This window comes from Passer montanus, unplaced genomic scaffold (assembly GCF_014805655.1).
Source record: "Passer montanus isolate IOZ18808 unplaced genomic scaffold, ASM1480565v1 scaffold32, whole genome shotgun sequence".
NCBI lineage: Eukaryota > Metazoa > Chordata > Aves > Passeriformes > Passeridae > Passer > Passer montanus.
In genome coordinates, this window is record NW_024367930.1 from 8,575,062 (window position 1) to 8,593,274 (window position 18,213).

General features: G+C 39.7%; 1 protein-coding gene across 2 annotated transcripts in view; it reads right to left on the reverse strand.

Moving 5' to 3' along the window:
* BMPER (BMP binding endothelial regulator) overlaps positions 1 to 18,213 on the reverse strand; it is a 146,174-nt gene that overhangs the window by 66,224 nt on the left and 61,737 nt on the right. For both annotated transcript variants that reach the window (XM_039715226.1, XM_039715227.1), the window contains exons 7-9: positions 5,473 to 5,572; positions 2,076 to 2,185; positions 1,266 to 1,406 (exon numbers count right to left, since the gene is read on the reverse strand). In XM_039715226.1, the coding sequence (XP_039571160.1) occupies positions 1,266 to 1,406; positions 2,076 to 2,185; positions 5,473 to 5,572 (351 nt within the window). The remainder of the gene's footprint in view (positions 1 to 1,265; positions 1,407 to 2,075; positions 2,186 to 5,472; positions 5,573 to 18,213) is intronic.

The following is an 18,213-nucleotide window of genomic DNA, read 5'->3' on the forward strand; positions in this document are numbered from 1 at the left end:
AAAGGCTGCCTCTCTCATATTTTTTGTTTCTAGGGCATGTTTCTGTTGCCTGGCGTTTTTGATGTTCTTTAGTCTCTAATGACCACTCACCAGGCATCTGCCAAGGTACCAGAACACATCACAGCTGACTGCATGCAGCTGCCCTGAATTTTTGTCCTACAGCTGGTTTTGCACAGGAGTGCAAAAACACGTTTGCTGTACCCATTCTACCTGTGTTAGACCATTGAATTCAACAGAGCAACACTGAATTTACTTTTTTGCACACAAGACCAGAAATGGATGTACTGTCTCGTTATTTTTTCACACTCCATATAATATTAGTAATATAATAAAATCTTCACAAGAAGCAGAATATTTTAGTTGGGTGCCTAAGAAGTAGGCATTTGTTCGTGAAGCACAATGGCGCCAGTGTGAAAGTGCCAATCAGATGGAGCATAGTCTCAGAGTACAGTAGGTTCACATGTAATTTCCAGAATAAACACTTCTGCTATGTACACAAAAGATGGAATAAATGGGAAGCAATTCTGGCTGAGCAAACCAAGTATTCACACAGGACTTAACATTTGATCTGATTCAAGGGTCTCTTAATTCACAGATGGCCCATGAGGTGACAGAATCTTTTTCTGACACAGTGTGAAAAAAAGCTGCACCACTTGGAAAAACAAACGGGGTCTCAAGAACAGCAGAAGTGTTCTGCAGGGAACCTCTTGTGATTTGAATACATTGGGTGAGAGTGCAGTAGGTAACAGTTATTACATGGCTACCCCAGTATAAGATGTCAGGGGTGCTGTCCTTAGCAGAGACGTGAAACATAGTAAATCAAGTAACTATCAGCCAAAATGAACTTTATAAAGCTCCTGTTGGCTCAGTTATGAAAAAGGCTCTTTGGCTCAGCTGATAAAGCCTACATACCACTCAGAATATCTTCTCTGTGAGTATCAGTGTTTGTTTGGGAAAGCAGAGCATTAGTATCTCTGACTAAAAATGCATCAATTGTCATGAAACAGCAGCTTGAACATCTACATACAGAGGAGGAGACCACATTCAAGGAGGAACTAATTTTTAAATGTTGACTATCGGCAGAATTTACACAAACTCAGAAAAAAATAAACAAGATGTCAAATTTTGCAAAGCTTTGCCTCTGAGTTGTTCCATCATCAATGAGGATGGTGAGGATTCTGCTAAAAACAAACCACAATACTAATTTACAGCAAACATATGCTGTTTTGGCTGTTACAATGGCACCTACCTTTGAGCCACCTTACCTGGAAGATCTTATTGCCAAACTTGCACACTTTCACCTCCTCAGGAGAGATGTATGAAACACACTCTTTGCAGCAGTGGTCTTTGTTTTTATTGCATTCACCAGGAAGTAAGCACCTCTTCTTACATATCACTGTTGAATCCTAGGTACAAGGGTGAAAGGAAATAATAAAATCATCACCAAGATGTTTGTGTCCCTGTGGGTCCTTATATATTGCTGCTTGCTCAGTCATTGCATCCACCCAAGCTACAGGCCAGCTGCTTTGAATAGGCCAGCTCGGAGAAAATAAATATTATTTATAGATATTATTAAAATATATAGTTATTTATAGATATTTCTTTATATTATAAATATTATTTAAAGGTAATCTTTCATGATCTGTAACGCTAAAGCCCAGCTTCTAATTCTGTTGGCCTACAAAATCTCACTGATTTGGTGGCACTTTCATTTTTTTGCCTTGGTAAAAAAGTGTAAGTTGTTGCAGTCATGTTAGGGAACTAAATAAAAAACACCTTCGGCAGAAACATGGTAGTTCATCATTTAGAAACTCCTCTTCCATTCTAATGCAGTCTTAAAGAGAACCACATAATTTGAGCAACTTTATTTTGCATCACACAGGGTGAGGCCTCATGTCTCAGCTGAAGGAGCCAGTAATGCTTTAAACTTTCCTAGCACAACTGCAAGTGCTCTTCAGATTCTTTGAGACCACACAAGATGCCAAAGAACAGTATCAGGCTTACAGTTCCACAGCCCTACAAACGACTGCTAAGCCAGACAACTATCAGCAGACATCAAAGCACTATGGACTTACCTTGCATGTACACACTGTGCAGTTGTCATACATAAATGAGGAACCATTATCATACACGTTGCTGTGAAAGAGGCAGCTTCCAAATGGGAGGTCAAACACTTTCCTCTGTCCTGAATATAAAGAAACAGTAACAGAAACAAAATGTGGTTGAAAATATGCCACATTGTCAACAAAAATAGTAGGGCTTATTGCCACCAGACCAAATTTATGTGCAATGTGTCATTTGCTATGTGTTTCCACTTCAGTGTGAAAAAAATATGTACTTTTAACAGTTCACTATTCTTTTAGTACATATTCATCTCTACAAATTCTACTGTGGGATGGAATATAAATGATATATAGCATGTTTATAAAGGAAAAATCTTTCTTCTCCTTCTCATCATAAAGTGCACAGTGCAACTAAAGGAATAAAAAGCATTGCAAACTCTTAAGGTAGGTACACTTAAACTAGTTTAAACAGTCTTTAACTTAAAGCAATAACTTATCAAATAGAGCAGTCTTAACTTCTTTTAGCATATCTATCTCAAGGGTTCACAGCAGCCAAGCTAAATCAGCTTGGTGACACTGATCCAAAAAAAATCACAGATGCTGTTCCATCTCATTAAGATAGATTTTTGTACCACGTTTTCACAAAAGGTTGCAAGAAATACAGGAATTTGCATTGTTTATGAACGGAATGAAGGCCACAAAAGACATTTAGTTTCCATAATCTGCAAACTATTTCGGTTCAATGGGAGTGAGGCAAGGGTTTGGGGCACTAAACAGGGAAGGCAGCACCAAAATCAAATCCTTCCTGAAGTCATGCAATCCTGCAAGCACATTCAGATCCAAGTTACAACAGTTTTCATTCCTGTAAGCTCCTCTTAGTCCTCAGCTTCTTTCCCAGTAAGTTATTTTTAAAAAGAGAGCATTATAGTACATACACATGAGCTTTTCACAAAAACACTATACTCGCCTTTCTAATTTTGAATTGCCCTGTTTACTTTTGGAGGCAGCCAACTAATAAGTTCTTTTATGAGTGGTTGTCACTCTTCTACCTTATAATTTCTGAGGTCTAATGTTTAATAGGCATCAAATCCAAAGCAGGGAATGCCCACTCTAAGTACGTATTAGAAGTACTAAGTACTTGGCCAATATTTTAGCTTTCAAACCTTCAGGGCTTGGCACACTGTAATTCCTTCCTTTTTCAATAATTCTTGATAAATGTAGAGCATCTTAAAAAAAAGTTCCATTTCCCTCTCAGATATAAGTGGAAAAAGGATAAGCACACAGCAAACTCCATTGGATTTGCCTTCAGTTTTTACAAATTAAATGTTAAACAAAAGTTATTAAATGATTGCTTTTCTTCAGTTAGACACAATTTGAACATCACTCTCATGCAAATTAGCTACTTGGAATGAATCTGTGCTTGCACAGCCAGCCTTCCTTTCATTGGACGTGTGTTTTTCTCAAGAGGTTTAATTTCTCTTGCAGAACTGACATAAGGAATCAGTTGAGGATGCTCAGTAGCCCTAAAAGAAACTGCTCTATATCCATGCACTACTTAGGGGCAAAGCCATGCCATAGTCCTGCCTGTAACAACACTTCTGCTGCTCTCTGTGGGGCCAGGACTTCAATTGCAGAGCTTGTGTCAGCAAGTGAACAAAAGTCCAGTTCTCTCCCACACCCTATTGCCATGCCTTGCAAACCACTCAGCACAATTCTGGGTGGCCAACCCAGTTCAAATAGTTGGTTAAAAACCACTGTCAAAGGAGGCATCACTTTAAAAGATGTGGTGATGAAGATATTGGCTTAATGGTTGTCTTTGCTGGCTCATAACCACTAGTTAAACTAATAATTCAAGTCCCAGTAGAGTCCACAGCATTCTTCTAAGCTATGTATGCTGAATATCAGGAATTCAATTGCAGGGAGGTCCTCCACATGATACTTTAAAAACCATGCCTCAGCACCCCTGGAAACTTTTCTCTTTCCCAGCTACCATGGAGTGTGTTACTCATCCCTCATCCCTTGGCTTTACCTCTGCACCAAAACTTTTAACACTTTCCTGTAAATAGACATAATCTATTCCCAGGTATATGAAATGATTTAGAGTAAAAACCACGTAAAAATAAATTCACTATTATTACTGAATTTGTTTCTATTCTGAGGCAAAAAAAGAAACTGAAGAAAGATCCCCTTGAAGAAGTAAAAAATTAAAGCTGCAGTTTGAATGCCTAGTTCAAGAAGGGGAAAGTTCAGTCAGGAAAAGCATGGGGAGAAGAGGACAAGGGGAGTTTTCAGAAGGAAAGGAAAAATGTCCTCAGCCAAAACAGAAGCTCAGCATTTGGACTGTTCTCTCCATTTCATTCCTCTACTGCATTACTCTCTGGTACTGCAGTTGAATGTTCCAGGCAGACCTTTATTCATCTGTAGCGCTTCTCAATTAGCAAATAAATAAACTCAGGTTTGTTTCAATCAGTCAAAAACGTTAAGTATTATCAGAACCCAGAACTCTATATAGCTTTGCTGGCTCCAAGGCCAGATATTTCTATATCCCTAACCTAGATCTGTTGAAAGATTTCAGATAAAAATGTAGTCAAAACTACAAAAAGTTTTCATTGAAGAACTGGGCGTAATTGGCTCTGAAATTTTTCCAAACCTAGTTATAACCCCATAGACCAGATTAAAGTCAATTTAATTGGTAGGATGTTCATTGTCTATGAAATAGATGGAATATTAACATGTGGGATCTGTGGACAAAGTAAGAACAAAACAAGGCAGTGCCTTATTCTGTCACTGCCTTGCTTGTCATGACCTGGAAGAACTAGCCCTTCTTAGAGGCCTATGACTCACACCTTTAAAATGTGTTGGAAAGATGTAATTGAAAATATTCCTGGATGACAGTGTGATTCCACTTTTAGAAGGCAATCATGAGACGGACTCCTGGATCCGTGGCCTCTCTGACAACAGTTTCTAAAAATGCAGAAGTTCAGAAGTTTCCTCTGACCTGGATTTCCTGAAAACTAAGAATGCAAATGCTCACTTAAATAATTATATGAGATTATGAGGCCTTTTTCTTGCAGCAAACTCCAAAGAATTGGAGTGGCATTTCCTCCCACCTCAACCTCCTTTGTAAAATATATAATGAAGCTGGAAATCATCCCTGTATTTGTTCTTCTAAGCAAGGCAACTGGTCTATGTTCAAATGTTCTTCTACAGCTGATTGCTTAGTACCACCCACCACAACCCTAACACTGACCCTGAGTGCCTGTTCAAAATCTGTGGATTATAAACTCAGAGCAATAGAGTCTCTTTCAACTTCTGCAATTTACCAGCCTTATGAAATACTGGTCTAAAAGATGTTATGCACAAACATATTGTATTAATTACAAAATTCCTAGGGGAAAAATCCACTCACCTAAGCATTTGGGGCAACACTGTCCAGCAGGAATGTGACTGAGGTGCTGGGGACATGAAAGAATGGGGCAGACTTCTTGGATACACTGTGTCCTGCCACCCTGAAAGAAAATAGGTTCCATTAGGAAAAAATTAAAGCAAAATATCAAGTAAATGTGCACACACAGATACACACACACACATATATGCAGGCAAGAAGGTCTTGAAAGGCCTTACCAAAGCCATATTTGCCAACAGAAATTTCTGCTTGCATTAAGGCATACAGGACATGTAAACTGTCCTTCAAGACTTTCTACATTGCTTGCATTATCCATATTTTGGATAATCCTTGGATTATCCATATTTTTTTCAATCTCTCAAACAACAAATGCAGTAATTGAAGAAAAAGGGTCTATCTTTTTTCTTGGTGTGGACATGATAAAACCAGGAAAATAAAATCATTATCCATGAACACTTCCAGACGTTCCAAAATGTTATTAAGCAATTTTTTATATTATTCTTCATGTCCTGTGTTGTGCCCTTCTAGGCTTGTCTGGGACAGGGATTAAGTGCTGAAGCAAGATGAGAGCAGGTGTTCTTCCACTATGTCTGTGACCTCAGAAGCCAAAATCACTTAAGAAAGCACATTCTTGTTAGCCTCCAAGGCCAACTATGCAAAGCCAGAAGGTCTGCTTTATTCAGAGGACTAAAAACCAAGTGGGTATATGAAATTTTGGGAAGGAATGAGGGGGAAAAAAAAGAAAATAAAAAGAAAGCAAATTAGACTGGATATATCCTGGTGTAGCAATGAATACCAGAAACAGAGACAAAGACAAAAGCACAGAAAATCTATCAAAGATTGAGTCAGTTAAAAGAGATTTTATTTCTCATTCTGCTCTGTTGCCTGATTACTTCATCATGACTTCAGAACACTGTGTTTAGCTCTAGACCCTCTACCAACATGTGCTCCAAATGCTTATGAGAGGTTCCAGGTCGCCAAACTTTAAAATCAGTCCACCTTTTCCTCAGCAAGGAAATTCAGGTTTTATCATCTAGCTGTCTTGCCTTATTTATGACTCAGAGCTACAGGCTCATCCCAGCAATAAGCTTTGCATTCCTGATGCTGTGATTGAAGCCTTATGAACAGTATCCTCCAACCTACATGCTGAATGGCTCTCGGGGCTCCCTGGGGAGAGATGGAAAAAGCCATTCATTTTGAAGAGCTCTGTGCCTGAAATGATGGCATACCACTCCATTCCTAATGGCCTCCGTGAATCATGTAAAAGCTTTTACATATAGGCAGACCCACTGTTGCACAGAAAATAACATACTGACTGTACCCCATTCTATAATAAGTTTTCAGGCACTGAAGTCTACCTGTCCCATGGGGCTACCAAAGCATCCTGAGTGCACATGGCTGAGGACTGCTCGTAATTCTTTCACTGCGGCATGCAGAAACACAGAGCTTATTGTAGACTGAAACGACTGCTCTAAATTAAGGGTCAGACCAGAAACTTGACAAAACTAAATTAATTCTTTAGTGATGTTCCTTAGTATGCTTAGGGAATAGCTCTGTGAGAAGAGACACAGGTGCAGAATCAAAGGAAAAAACAAAGAAGGGCTCTCTGAAGTAGTGCTGTGATTCACCCCAGGGAAAAAGGCTACAAGAAGCCAAAGTTCAAACTTCGGTGACAATTCAGCAAAAGGGAAAGCAGGGCATGGATGTCTCAGCCAGACTGGCGACAGGATCAGGGATATATCCATAGAAGATAATAAGGAAAGGCTGAGGGAACTGGGACTGTTCAGCCCAGAGAAGAGAAGGATTCAAAGTGACCTAATTGCAGCCTTCAAGCACCAGAAGTCTGCAAAATAGATGGAGAGAGACTGTTTTGAAGAGCATTTAGCAACATGATAAGAAGAAATGGCTTTAAACTGAGAGTAGGCTTAGATTGGGTATTAGAAAGAAATTTTTTACAGAGAGGGTGGTGAGACACCGGAACAGGTTGCCAGGAAAAGTGGTGGTACTCCATTCCTGAGAGTTCAAGGCCAGATTGGATGGGGCACTGAACAACCAGGTCTAGTGAAAAGAGTCCCTGCACACAACAGGGGGATTGTACCTAGACAATATTTAAGGTCCCTTTCAACCCAAGATATTCTATGATTCTGTAAGAATAAAGCAATACTCCAGCACTTGGTGAGCACAGGTCCTTTCTCGCAATCTTGCTGCTGCATTTAATACTCACATAAGCTGCGGTTCTGCTGAACTGCCATGGAGTTGTGCTTCTCTGATAGACTGAATCAAAGCTCAGGCTTAGCACACTATTAAGAGCCTTTGTAGCCTCTTGCATATGTATCTTTATAAGTACAAAATGCTGTGGATAATGTAAAATATTTTCTCCCTTCAGCCTTTTGTTTTATAGCTCCTGCCTTACTTTTTGTACTGTCCCCCCTGCACAAAACTAAGACTAGTTCCACCTGTTTCTTCAACTCATTGCTACTCCTGCTTCCAGCTGGAATGATGCCTTTTAACACCAAACTATTTTCTAACTTGCTGCTGTCCCAGACAGGCTCTCTCACACTAGAGGAAGTTCAAAACCAGTCTGAAACAAACCAACCCATACCCTTTAAAATAAGAACAATTCTACCTGCCTTACCAAACTTAGAGAGATAATTCATTGGTCACTCACTGAATGTTAAAACACACATAATATTTCTATTTTCTTAAAAGCCTCAGTCATTGTAATTTAAGACTCACAAAGCATTCAGAATACCTGTTTTCAAAGCAGCTGGTGAAGCCAGTGCTTTAAATTGCATGGAACAGAGCTGGATAGGAAAAAAATGAGTGCAACAAAAGTTCAACAAAAAAAACCCCAAATCAATGGAAAAAAATAATTCTGGAGAGGAAGAAGATTGGCTTTGGATGACCTAAGCTAGGATGAGAATTGCACAGTGAACACCTTTCTTCTTCCACTTCTCAATTGAATCTACAGCTTTTAGCTCACATTTCCTTGTATAATATCTCCCAGGCAGCCAGAATGCTCCAGGTCAGAAGCAACACCCTCCAGTTGTTCCAGTAAAACCAAATCTGAATTGGAAGCCAGCACAGACCAATAAAGTACAAGTGACATCTGCTTCCTGTGAGAAATGCTATTCAAGATCTAGGCAAATAAATCCTTGAGCAATTGTTAACATGAAACTGGAACCAGAGGAGGCTTCTGCAGTTCACATCTTCTGGAGGTAACAGATTTTGTAAGAAATCTACTGTCTACAAAGAAAATATTCACATTGCACCTTGTAGACAAATAAAAACACTATACCTCCTGCTGCCACCTCATATCTGCAAGGCAAACCAAAAGGCTCTGAAGCATCAGCTCAGCAGGTGGTATGGACTGAGGTTTTGTCCTGTCTAAGCAGCTTTCTCAAGAGACAGAAGAGAGGGGGAGATGAAACAGCACTTTCTAATGTTCCCATGAGAGGTTCACCTTTGAGAAAGACAGAAAACAAAGCCTTCTTTAAACGAAAGCATGGAGCTGGTCCATCTATAGCCATCCATTCACTTCTGCTCAGCTCCTACCTCAATTATGCTATTTTGCTGTTTAATAAGGACGCAAGTAACTTAGCAGTGCTGAGAGACACACCCATCCAGGATGAGATGGACTGCTGGACACACTGGATGGAGGACAAAGTGCAGTTTCTGGGTAGGCTACCCACATGCCTAGTGCACAGCATGTGTGCAGCCTGTGTACTGGGGCAGACAGAGAAAAAATGTCTGCAGAAAAATATCTGCAGGTTGGGAGTCTGTTGTAATTAATCCCCAAGAGCCTTGGGCTTCAGCTAGCATGAGAGCAAGAAAGTGATCACCACCAACAGCCTGTCTTCAGCAGATTTTTAAAGCACTCATGAAATCCCAGTAGGACAGAGATTTCCACACTCCCAATTTGTTTGCTACTGATAATGAGCACGTCTAAAATTAATAATATTTTACATGCATGATTTTTAAGGTTAAAGGCTAACATCAGTATTATCAAGAAGCAGGTTTCTTGTGGGTATCTCATTTTCTACTTGACTTTCATGTTTCATCTCTGTGTTTTAGTGAACCTATAAATCATCTAAAAAAGATTCCTCCTTAGTTTTGCCCTTTGTTCACCTTTGCACTTGAAAGACTTCTCATCCTCTAACAGAAGTAAAATTTCCATTGATTTTGCAGAATATTTTGTCTAAGTGCTGACTTGCATTAGGATTCAGTGGATTGTAAACATTTATTTTTAACGTTCATTCTAGAAGAAGTGTGAAAGATTTCATTTGCTGCCAGTGAGTCTATCCTTACAGGAAAAAAAAAATCAAAATAACATTTCTCTCAACTCTGGGATACATCTTCCAGACATTAAGAGCATGGTCAGACACACACTGTAGACTCAGCAGGGTTATTGTAAAAACTAAGACAGATGTTCAAGGCTGTCTCCAGCTATGAAGAAAGATTTTACGCCACCAGCATGAAAAAAAAACTTTGAAAGTTCAACGGGGTCACTACTGAGCAAGTCTGCCCCATGCCAGTGGCAAGAGAAGCCAAACAAACACACACAACTGTGTGACTGTTTTCAACTACTCTGCCCCAGTGCAAGTAATTACAGTCACCATGAACATAATAAGGGACGTTATCATTTCTGTGACAGCAAAGGCATAAAGGCAATAAATAGACATATTCCAATAAAGAGATGGACATATTATTTGAGATTCCAATAAAAATTTGTATTACCATTGTGTAATTAAAAAAATACTGAGACATTCCAGGACTTGTTTCATTACACCATATTGGCTGATGTGTGTAAGGCTTCCTAGGTGAACTGGACAGTGTGTTGGCTCATACACCTGGTGGCCTCCAGGAGCTCTGTCTTACTGTGTGATAACAAAGACTTTGACCACCTTCCAAATGTGTACAAAAAACATAAGCCAGGTCAGCAATATGTACTGTGCAAGCATCTCCAAAATACCTCTGGAACCACATGCCCTGAAATCCATACCTTGAGTTTACAATCAGATTACTGTCGCTGATGTGCTACGTAAGTAGACTTCAGGTACAAAAGGGAGAGGATATGGTACTTAGAATGTGGGTTTAATCTGGAAATTTAATCTGGAAAGGTGTCATCTCCCAAATCAGATGAAAGACACTCCACTTCTTGTAAGAATGCTGGTGCAGCATGGGGTGGACAGCCTCTGGAAATAACTTCACCCCTACACAGTATTTCAGGGCCCCTGAAACAGCCATGTCATGCACAGTGAGAGTTCCCTGGAAGGGTCACAGGAGGAAGAAGGTTTTTAGGAAATGAGCAAAGTAGCAATACAGTTTGCAGCATAAAAGCAATCAGCATATCAATCAGACAGACAAGCCAGAGCTTCCCACATCCCTGCAGCCTGATCTATTGTCTAGATTAGGATTTTTAAAAAGCATCTCTAGAAAGTGTTGGATAAAATTCAGAATAGGGAGATCTTGAGCTTCAATTCAAAACAGTAGGTATTTATACTGCAAGTATTCATACTGTATGTGTCAGACCTTTAAACTTTGGATCTAGATCTCAAATGCTATTTCCCTATTTTTTGAAATATCACTCCTATGGGAAGGCTTTAAAAAGTGGCCCTGGTGACAGTCTAAAGTGGTGTCCTAAGAACTGCGTGTGAATAAAATGCTCTACAGAGCTCACATTTCTTTTAATACCAGGTCATACAGATTGGTGTGGATATAAATAAATCTTCTTAAATGGCATAAATATCACCTAAAAATCTATACAGATTAGAAATGGTAAGATACAACATTCTTGTGAACAAATTGCTAAGCCAACTCTGGGGCAAAGCAAAGGCACAATTCTTGGAATTATTTCAATTTTTAATCTCAGTCTGATGCAAAAGCATTCCTTCACACAGCAAAAGAAGCATAAAAAATTCCATCAATTTCTAGCAGGCAAAAGTTTGACTTCCACCACCTCTCCTTCCATATGCACACTTAGGATACAACTTGTTAGATGTACAGTCTGTGTCATCAACAAGCTACAATAACAAAAAAGTCTGACTAGTTGTCTTCAAGCAATGTAAATTCATGCCCCTGATTTTCTAGCAAATTGCAAGTGCAGTTGCAAAGTGTAGAGTTAGAAGATCTTGACCTAAACCCAAGAACCAAAATGTTTCTTTCCTTGGGAAGTTACTGTGTATATGATTGGATCCATCTACTGAAGAATTAACTACATTAATTCATTAATTAGTTATTTAGGATAGAATGAGGGTTCTAAATACTATGTTCCAAATTATGTGTAATGTTAAGCACATACAGTGTGTACAAAGTGACATGTAGGTGCCAGGTCTATCCAGTCTTGCCATCCATTCCAGTTCACAAGAGCCACTTTTTCAGGGACTGGTTAGATTAAGAAAATAGATTTCTCTTCTGTAGAGGGAAAAGTGTTGCTGTTTGTTTGCTGAAAATCCCAGTTTCCTCCCAGAAACTGAAGTATGCTCTTCTGGGTTATAGCTCTCCACTTTGAAATCAGACTGTTGGGGAGCTGCTGGTCCTGCTTCTTTCAAGTTTCACAAAAACATGAATTGCACTGAGTGTCCTGTGGGAGGAGGTGGAAGACCAGGGTATTTACTGCCTTGGGTGAAAGGGACCATTCTGGAATATGAAATTATGGGTTGCACAGTAACTTTCTTTAAGGTATGCACAGGCAGAGACACTGGTCCTAAATTTCACAGTTGCTGGAACTGGAGAAGGGCTCCTTGGAGGAGGTCACAGCACTCTGCTCTCAGCTGGGGCACAGTGCAACCAGCACTTGGCCACATTTCTCCAGTCTAATAGTATTATGCAGAAGTATTGCTGGGATGATATTGCATCTGGCTTCACAATCCAGCTGAAATCAAATAATTTGCTGACCCAATAGCTTACTTACAAAGTAACACAGCTGAACAGCCAGCAGCCCTCTCCTCTCCTGGGCTTCCACACTGAACTCTTGGCTCTGTTGAAAGTGATGTTGTAAATAGTCCCCCTTCTCTTGGAAGCCCTGAAAGGTTTAATTGTGGTGCATACTTTGTCCCTTTCAGGCTGATCCTAAGGAAAGAAGGGTTACGGAGGTGGAAACGAGGGACACCTGTAGTTTGTGAATCACTGACCAGCTCCAGCCACAAATGATTAAGGGACTACTCTGAAAAAGGTATATAGAGACAAAACAGCAAAAATCAAACTGACAATAAGATCTCAAGGACATTAAGTTCCTACAAGGTTTTTTTCAAAGCCAGACTGTTGCAGAGAGTAGAGAGCCCCCAATTTCTTTCTTATTATGAACTCCAGAAAGCATCCTACAGTGTTAGGCAGCAGATGGCCTTCCAACAAGCAGCTCCCAGATCTTCTGCCTTTCTTTCAGTGCTTGTGTCATGGAGATGTTGGGAAAAAAACCCCAGATTTTTGCAGATAGGACAGATCAAGTTCCACACATCTATAGAAATAAATCTTTGCTGCTTCTGCTGTTCTGGGAACACAATCTCTATTTCGAGGTTAACAGGGACAATGGAACATAAGACAGGTCTGTGTCCCATAACTAATGCACTTTTCCCACGAGATGAGGCATTTTTCTTTATGCCATTCCTGTGTTGGTTTTTTACTCACAGTACCTGCAAGTATTCATGGTACGTGTGTTCCAGACTGGCCATCAACTATCCTAAGTGCTGGATGCTTTCAGAGGCAGCCCATGTATTTGTTCTGCTGTGAGAGCCATTGTTTTATTGATCCTTTTCCTGGACAATCCTGGACAGCTGATGCTTTTTCCAGGGTTAGATCTCTTTCTCTCAACAAATCTCTCCTACAAGCAGAAGTAATGTATCCCACAAATTATTCTGTCTTTCATTAGGTGGTTTTTAATGTCTCTGAAGTTTCATCCAGAAGGCAGAGCTTCCAACAATGCAATCTATTCCTTCTTCAGCTAGTTGATAGTGAGTTAAGAAAAAAATTTTAAAAAATCAGAAACAACGGTATCTCTCAAAAATTCAGAGATGGCTGGATTTACATGGTGCACCACAAACACATTTGTGGACTGTTTAATCATCTCAGACACTATTTCCAGCAACAGACAACAATTTTCTTCTTTTTATTTTTCCCAGTGAGAGACCATCTAAAAAGTTACTTTAATTTTTCTCAAATTTACCAACTACACTTAATGCCTTAATGCTACATAGGAGGTTAGTTCTTGCTTTCAGCATACAAATGACTGGCCAGCATCTCAAATCCAGCTTTTCCTTTAGTCTGAATCCTTTCACATCATCTCCATCCCTTGCTGCCATTTCATTCACTTACTACTCAAACTCTTCCTTGCTGGAGGTCTCGTTAAACTGATTGCTGTCACTGTGCCTTTTGAAGTCCATGCTGGATAATAGTATCAAACGGCTTTAGCCTTCTAAAATTAAAAATAGCTCATTCCTAATAGGCAGCTACATGACAGTAATGCCACAACCACCAGTACCACAGCCCCTATCCTCCACATACCTTGGTGTTTTCTATGAACCAGACATCTTTATACAGGCTATGCTTCCCCCTTTAATCTCCCTGCCAGTTGCTGCACACTCAAACAGAGCCAAGCTGGGAGGTTAAAACATATACACCAGGTGAAAGAAGTGAATTTTAAGGCAAGATGTAGGCAAGCACTTCCCCAAAGGTCATACACCCCAGCGGGGTTCTTTCCACTGATTTTCAGTCCACTTTGGATGGCAGCACTTTGAACAAAAGTCCCAGAAGTTGCACAGGCAATGGTGAAAAATGAGCCCAGATAACCACTTAGGCAGGCATGGGCCAGGAAGGCAGCTGCACACTGCAGAAAAGGGGCTCTTCGCCACCTTGGGGGGAAAGAGCTGCAGCTTTGTGGGGACAGCAGATGGGAAGCAAAGACATTGGCAAGGAAACAATTCTGGCACACCACTGCAGAAGGGAATTCAGCTATTCATGATTCATTTAGCTGTTGCACCAGAGGTCTCCAGTGACTGTGGAAGCTTTGCTGTGAGTCAAATGATTATTTATTTCTCTTCTAAAAAGAACTGTTTCTATGAAAAATTGCAATAAAACATGCTAAGCTGGAAACTGTCTGTGGCCAGAAAAACTATTAAAAACCACTAACAAGCTTCTTCAGCTTATTCATGTCCTATTCCAGATAATAAGAAAGTTAGGGTTAAATCCAAGGGACTTTCCTAACTTCAGTTATTAGAAGCAGAGCAGTAGCTCTGTAAAACAGGTCCTGGCTTCTTGCAGCCATGACTTTTCCCCTGAATCAGTTGGAGCCTGCTTTGTTTTCATTGGCATCAAGAACACATGAAGTACAGTCCAGTGGGTGTACAGTTGTGTATACACCACCGGTGCATTTGCATAAGGTTTCAAAGTCCTAACTCAATGCCTGCAAAATGATAGCCACTGCCACAATGTATTTATATTAAGATCATTTGCTTTTCATAAGATAAACTTGCACAAAAGGGGTTTTTCTCCTTTTTTTGGCTTCTTTTTCTACAGCATAAGCTTTGTGATAGTACCTCACAAGCTCTTCTCACTGCATCCTACACCAAATGGTACTCCAATAAACCCCTCACTTTGGCAACTATCGACGACACCCTTCACCCCCACTTCCAGCTCCCACATTACAGTGCAGTACTGACCTCCCTTCTGAGTACAGCTTTTCCTTCTGAACAGCTTGTTCACAGAGATACAGTTATTAAATCCCTCCAGTGTCCCCAGTGTGTTCCTTGCACACACAGAATACTAGTACCATTGTGACCCTGAAAAAGGTGACAGTTCTGACTCTCACTTCATCATCATTCTTTAAAATACTTGGTCACAACCAGAAACTCTACAGATGTATCCACACAGCTTTGCCTTAGAGCATTAGATTTAAATAATTCCCCTTAAGTTATCTGTAGGAATAAATTGCAAGACTTGAGTGAATTAAACCTCCAAATGCCCAAATTCTGACATGTGGTACTTAGATACAAAGTAAAGACTTTCTATTCAGTAGATACTTTCTTGTAGACAATATGAACATAATTTCATTTAATGGTTTGAAACTTCAAAAATGAGTAAAACAATTAGGGTTGTTCTTGGAAGAGCAAAACCCACACAATTTAGAAGCAGGTACCTAAACATCTTAAATTTGAAAAGTTGTTACTAGGTCAAAACCTACCAGAACAGTTCACATCAAATCACTATTCCATTCACAAGCAAAGAGAACAAATCTCCTTCTGTGATTCAGGGCAGTGAAGCATTGGGGAGGTTGAGACTTAATCCTTCACCAGTTATTTCTACAATTTTTGAATGACCTTGCCTCAAGGTCTGGTGATAAAGCACACTGGTATCTGTAGAACATCCATGGTGAAATAAATCATACTGTCATAGTAGTTGTAAGGACACTACTTCTAGCTTTTTACAGGACCTTTATATATGCATCTACACTACTTGAATGTTATGCTCCATGTATACTGGTGAGGTAACCTCAGGAAATATAGGATTACATACACACTGCTTCCTTAATGCATCCATCAAAGGTTTTCATTAACAGGAGATCCTGTTTGTCCTAGGCACTTAGCAGAGTGAGTTAAAAATACAATTTAAAATGTTATGTGAGAAAGAGGTAAACTGCAAGAGAAAGTGGTATACTGCAGCTCATTCAGCAGGAAAATAAAGTTTTAGGAAAACTAGGCTACTTTTATGAAACTAGTAGGTTATGAAACTATTCCTACAGTGAAATAGTCACAGGGGTATCTTCAATCTACCCAAAATGGTACGGGATTAGACTTATTGTCAGCCAGTGGCACCTATCTATAGCAACATTTGTAATACCACTGTGTATAATTCCATTGCTTTGTACTACATAGAGCTGTCCATCCCCAGAGATGTGACTTGGCTCCGCGCCAGGGAAGGGCACACTCTGGCTTGGGATCAAGGTAATGTAACATATTTTAGTCTTAAACACAAGCCTGAGCAAGGGGTGCTGAGGAGGAATCTGCAGTTCTCCACAAATAGCCTTGGGAAGCATTTTGATTAGGAATCATTTACAAATCAGAGTTCCACTGCCACTTCCTCCTTCCTCCAGGGGTAATGAGTTAGAGAAGTATCAGCAGCAAATGCTGACATTTCCCAGTTCTGGCTAGCAAGACTGATAGAAGAATAACAGGGTTTGTTTTTTTCTCTTTCCTAGCTTGCAAGCAATCTGCACATTCATGGAGAGAGGGTGGATTAAACTCTAAGAAATCTATTTGTCCTTTACACCCCACCATGACACACATTCAGACATTACAAGACTTTGCTTCCAATTTTTTCACAGTAAAGTTCATATTTAACTATTGCTGTTCTTTATGGATGGGATCCTGTTGCTAATTAACAGCTTCTCATTGGCAGCCTTTGCCATTTGTAAAAGGCTGATGCCCAGATGGCAATTTTCTCAGGGACACCTTAGGCATGGTGAAGTCTCTACAATAATATGGCTCAATTTAGGCATTTCTAGCACACCAGACTTTGGCTGTATTTTGGGCAGGCCAGCTCTTTTGGCACCTGCCTGAAGGCCTGCTGTTCTTCTTGATCTGGGTCAGCCCCATTGCAGCAACCTAACGAGCTTGGAATTCATCTCCAAGCTAAGCTCATGTGACATTCCCAAAGTGGATGGCCATACTAAATTCTTTGCAAGGCAACAGCACATGACCAAATTCATTCAAAAAGATGGACAGAATAGGTGGAAACACTTGCACCTACCTTTCCAACAATATCCTGATAACCAAAGCACTTCAAATTAGAAGTAGAGTGCAGTCAAAAATAAAAAGAACCATATGAACCATGAGGCTGTCTAGAAAGAAGGAGTATGTTTCCAGAACCAAGTGAAAGAGGCATGTACCCAAGAAGAATTTTTCACATCTGGGACTTCTCACACAGGAAGATCTTTCTGCATTTTACATTACAGAAAATGCTTATATTAACACTAAGAAAGGGGGTCACACCACATGCAATTGGAAATTCAAATTACAGCACAATCTTATATTTGGCTTACTGCTTCATCATCAAAAACCATTATTAGTCTCTCAAAGAAACAATAAGCAAGCAAATAAAATCTGGGTTTGCTTGCAAGTGTAAGTGTCTCCTTGGCCTTGTTAAGTCTCCTTTGTACCTATCTAATGATGTAAAATGGTCTTAAAATCAGTGTAAAGTAACTCATTAAAAACTCTCATAGGAAACAGAAACACACATTTTTATGGGCAGGATTTGTTGAAGTACTAGAAAAAGGTATGTTAATTGGCCAAATAAAGACATTTGAAAAAAATGTGAATTATTTATATTGCAACCATCATCCATAAGCAGAGAACTTAGATAATTTACTTTTACAAAACCTCCTGTCTTTTTTTCCCTACTCTTGATTTTATTTAACATGCTCCTGAGATTGCAGGACAGAATCCAGAACTCTCTTTTCAGCAAGTTTTCACCATTTGCAGCACTCGCAGTTGCACACACTTTCAGTTATTAACCTTCCAACTACTCATGCAGGGTGGTTCTCTGATTATGTGAAAATGTGTCACTTGAAATTATTCTACAGTAGAGAATAGCTACACACACCAAACTATTATTGTAAGTTAACATTAATGGACACTATACTTTTCAAAATGATACAGTATTTTCTTACTATTTAAAAAACAGACCCATCATATAAAACAGCTGCCATGTTTATTTAGATAAGTGCTCCTCCACTCTTATAAAGTGGAGACTGAT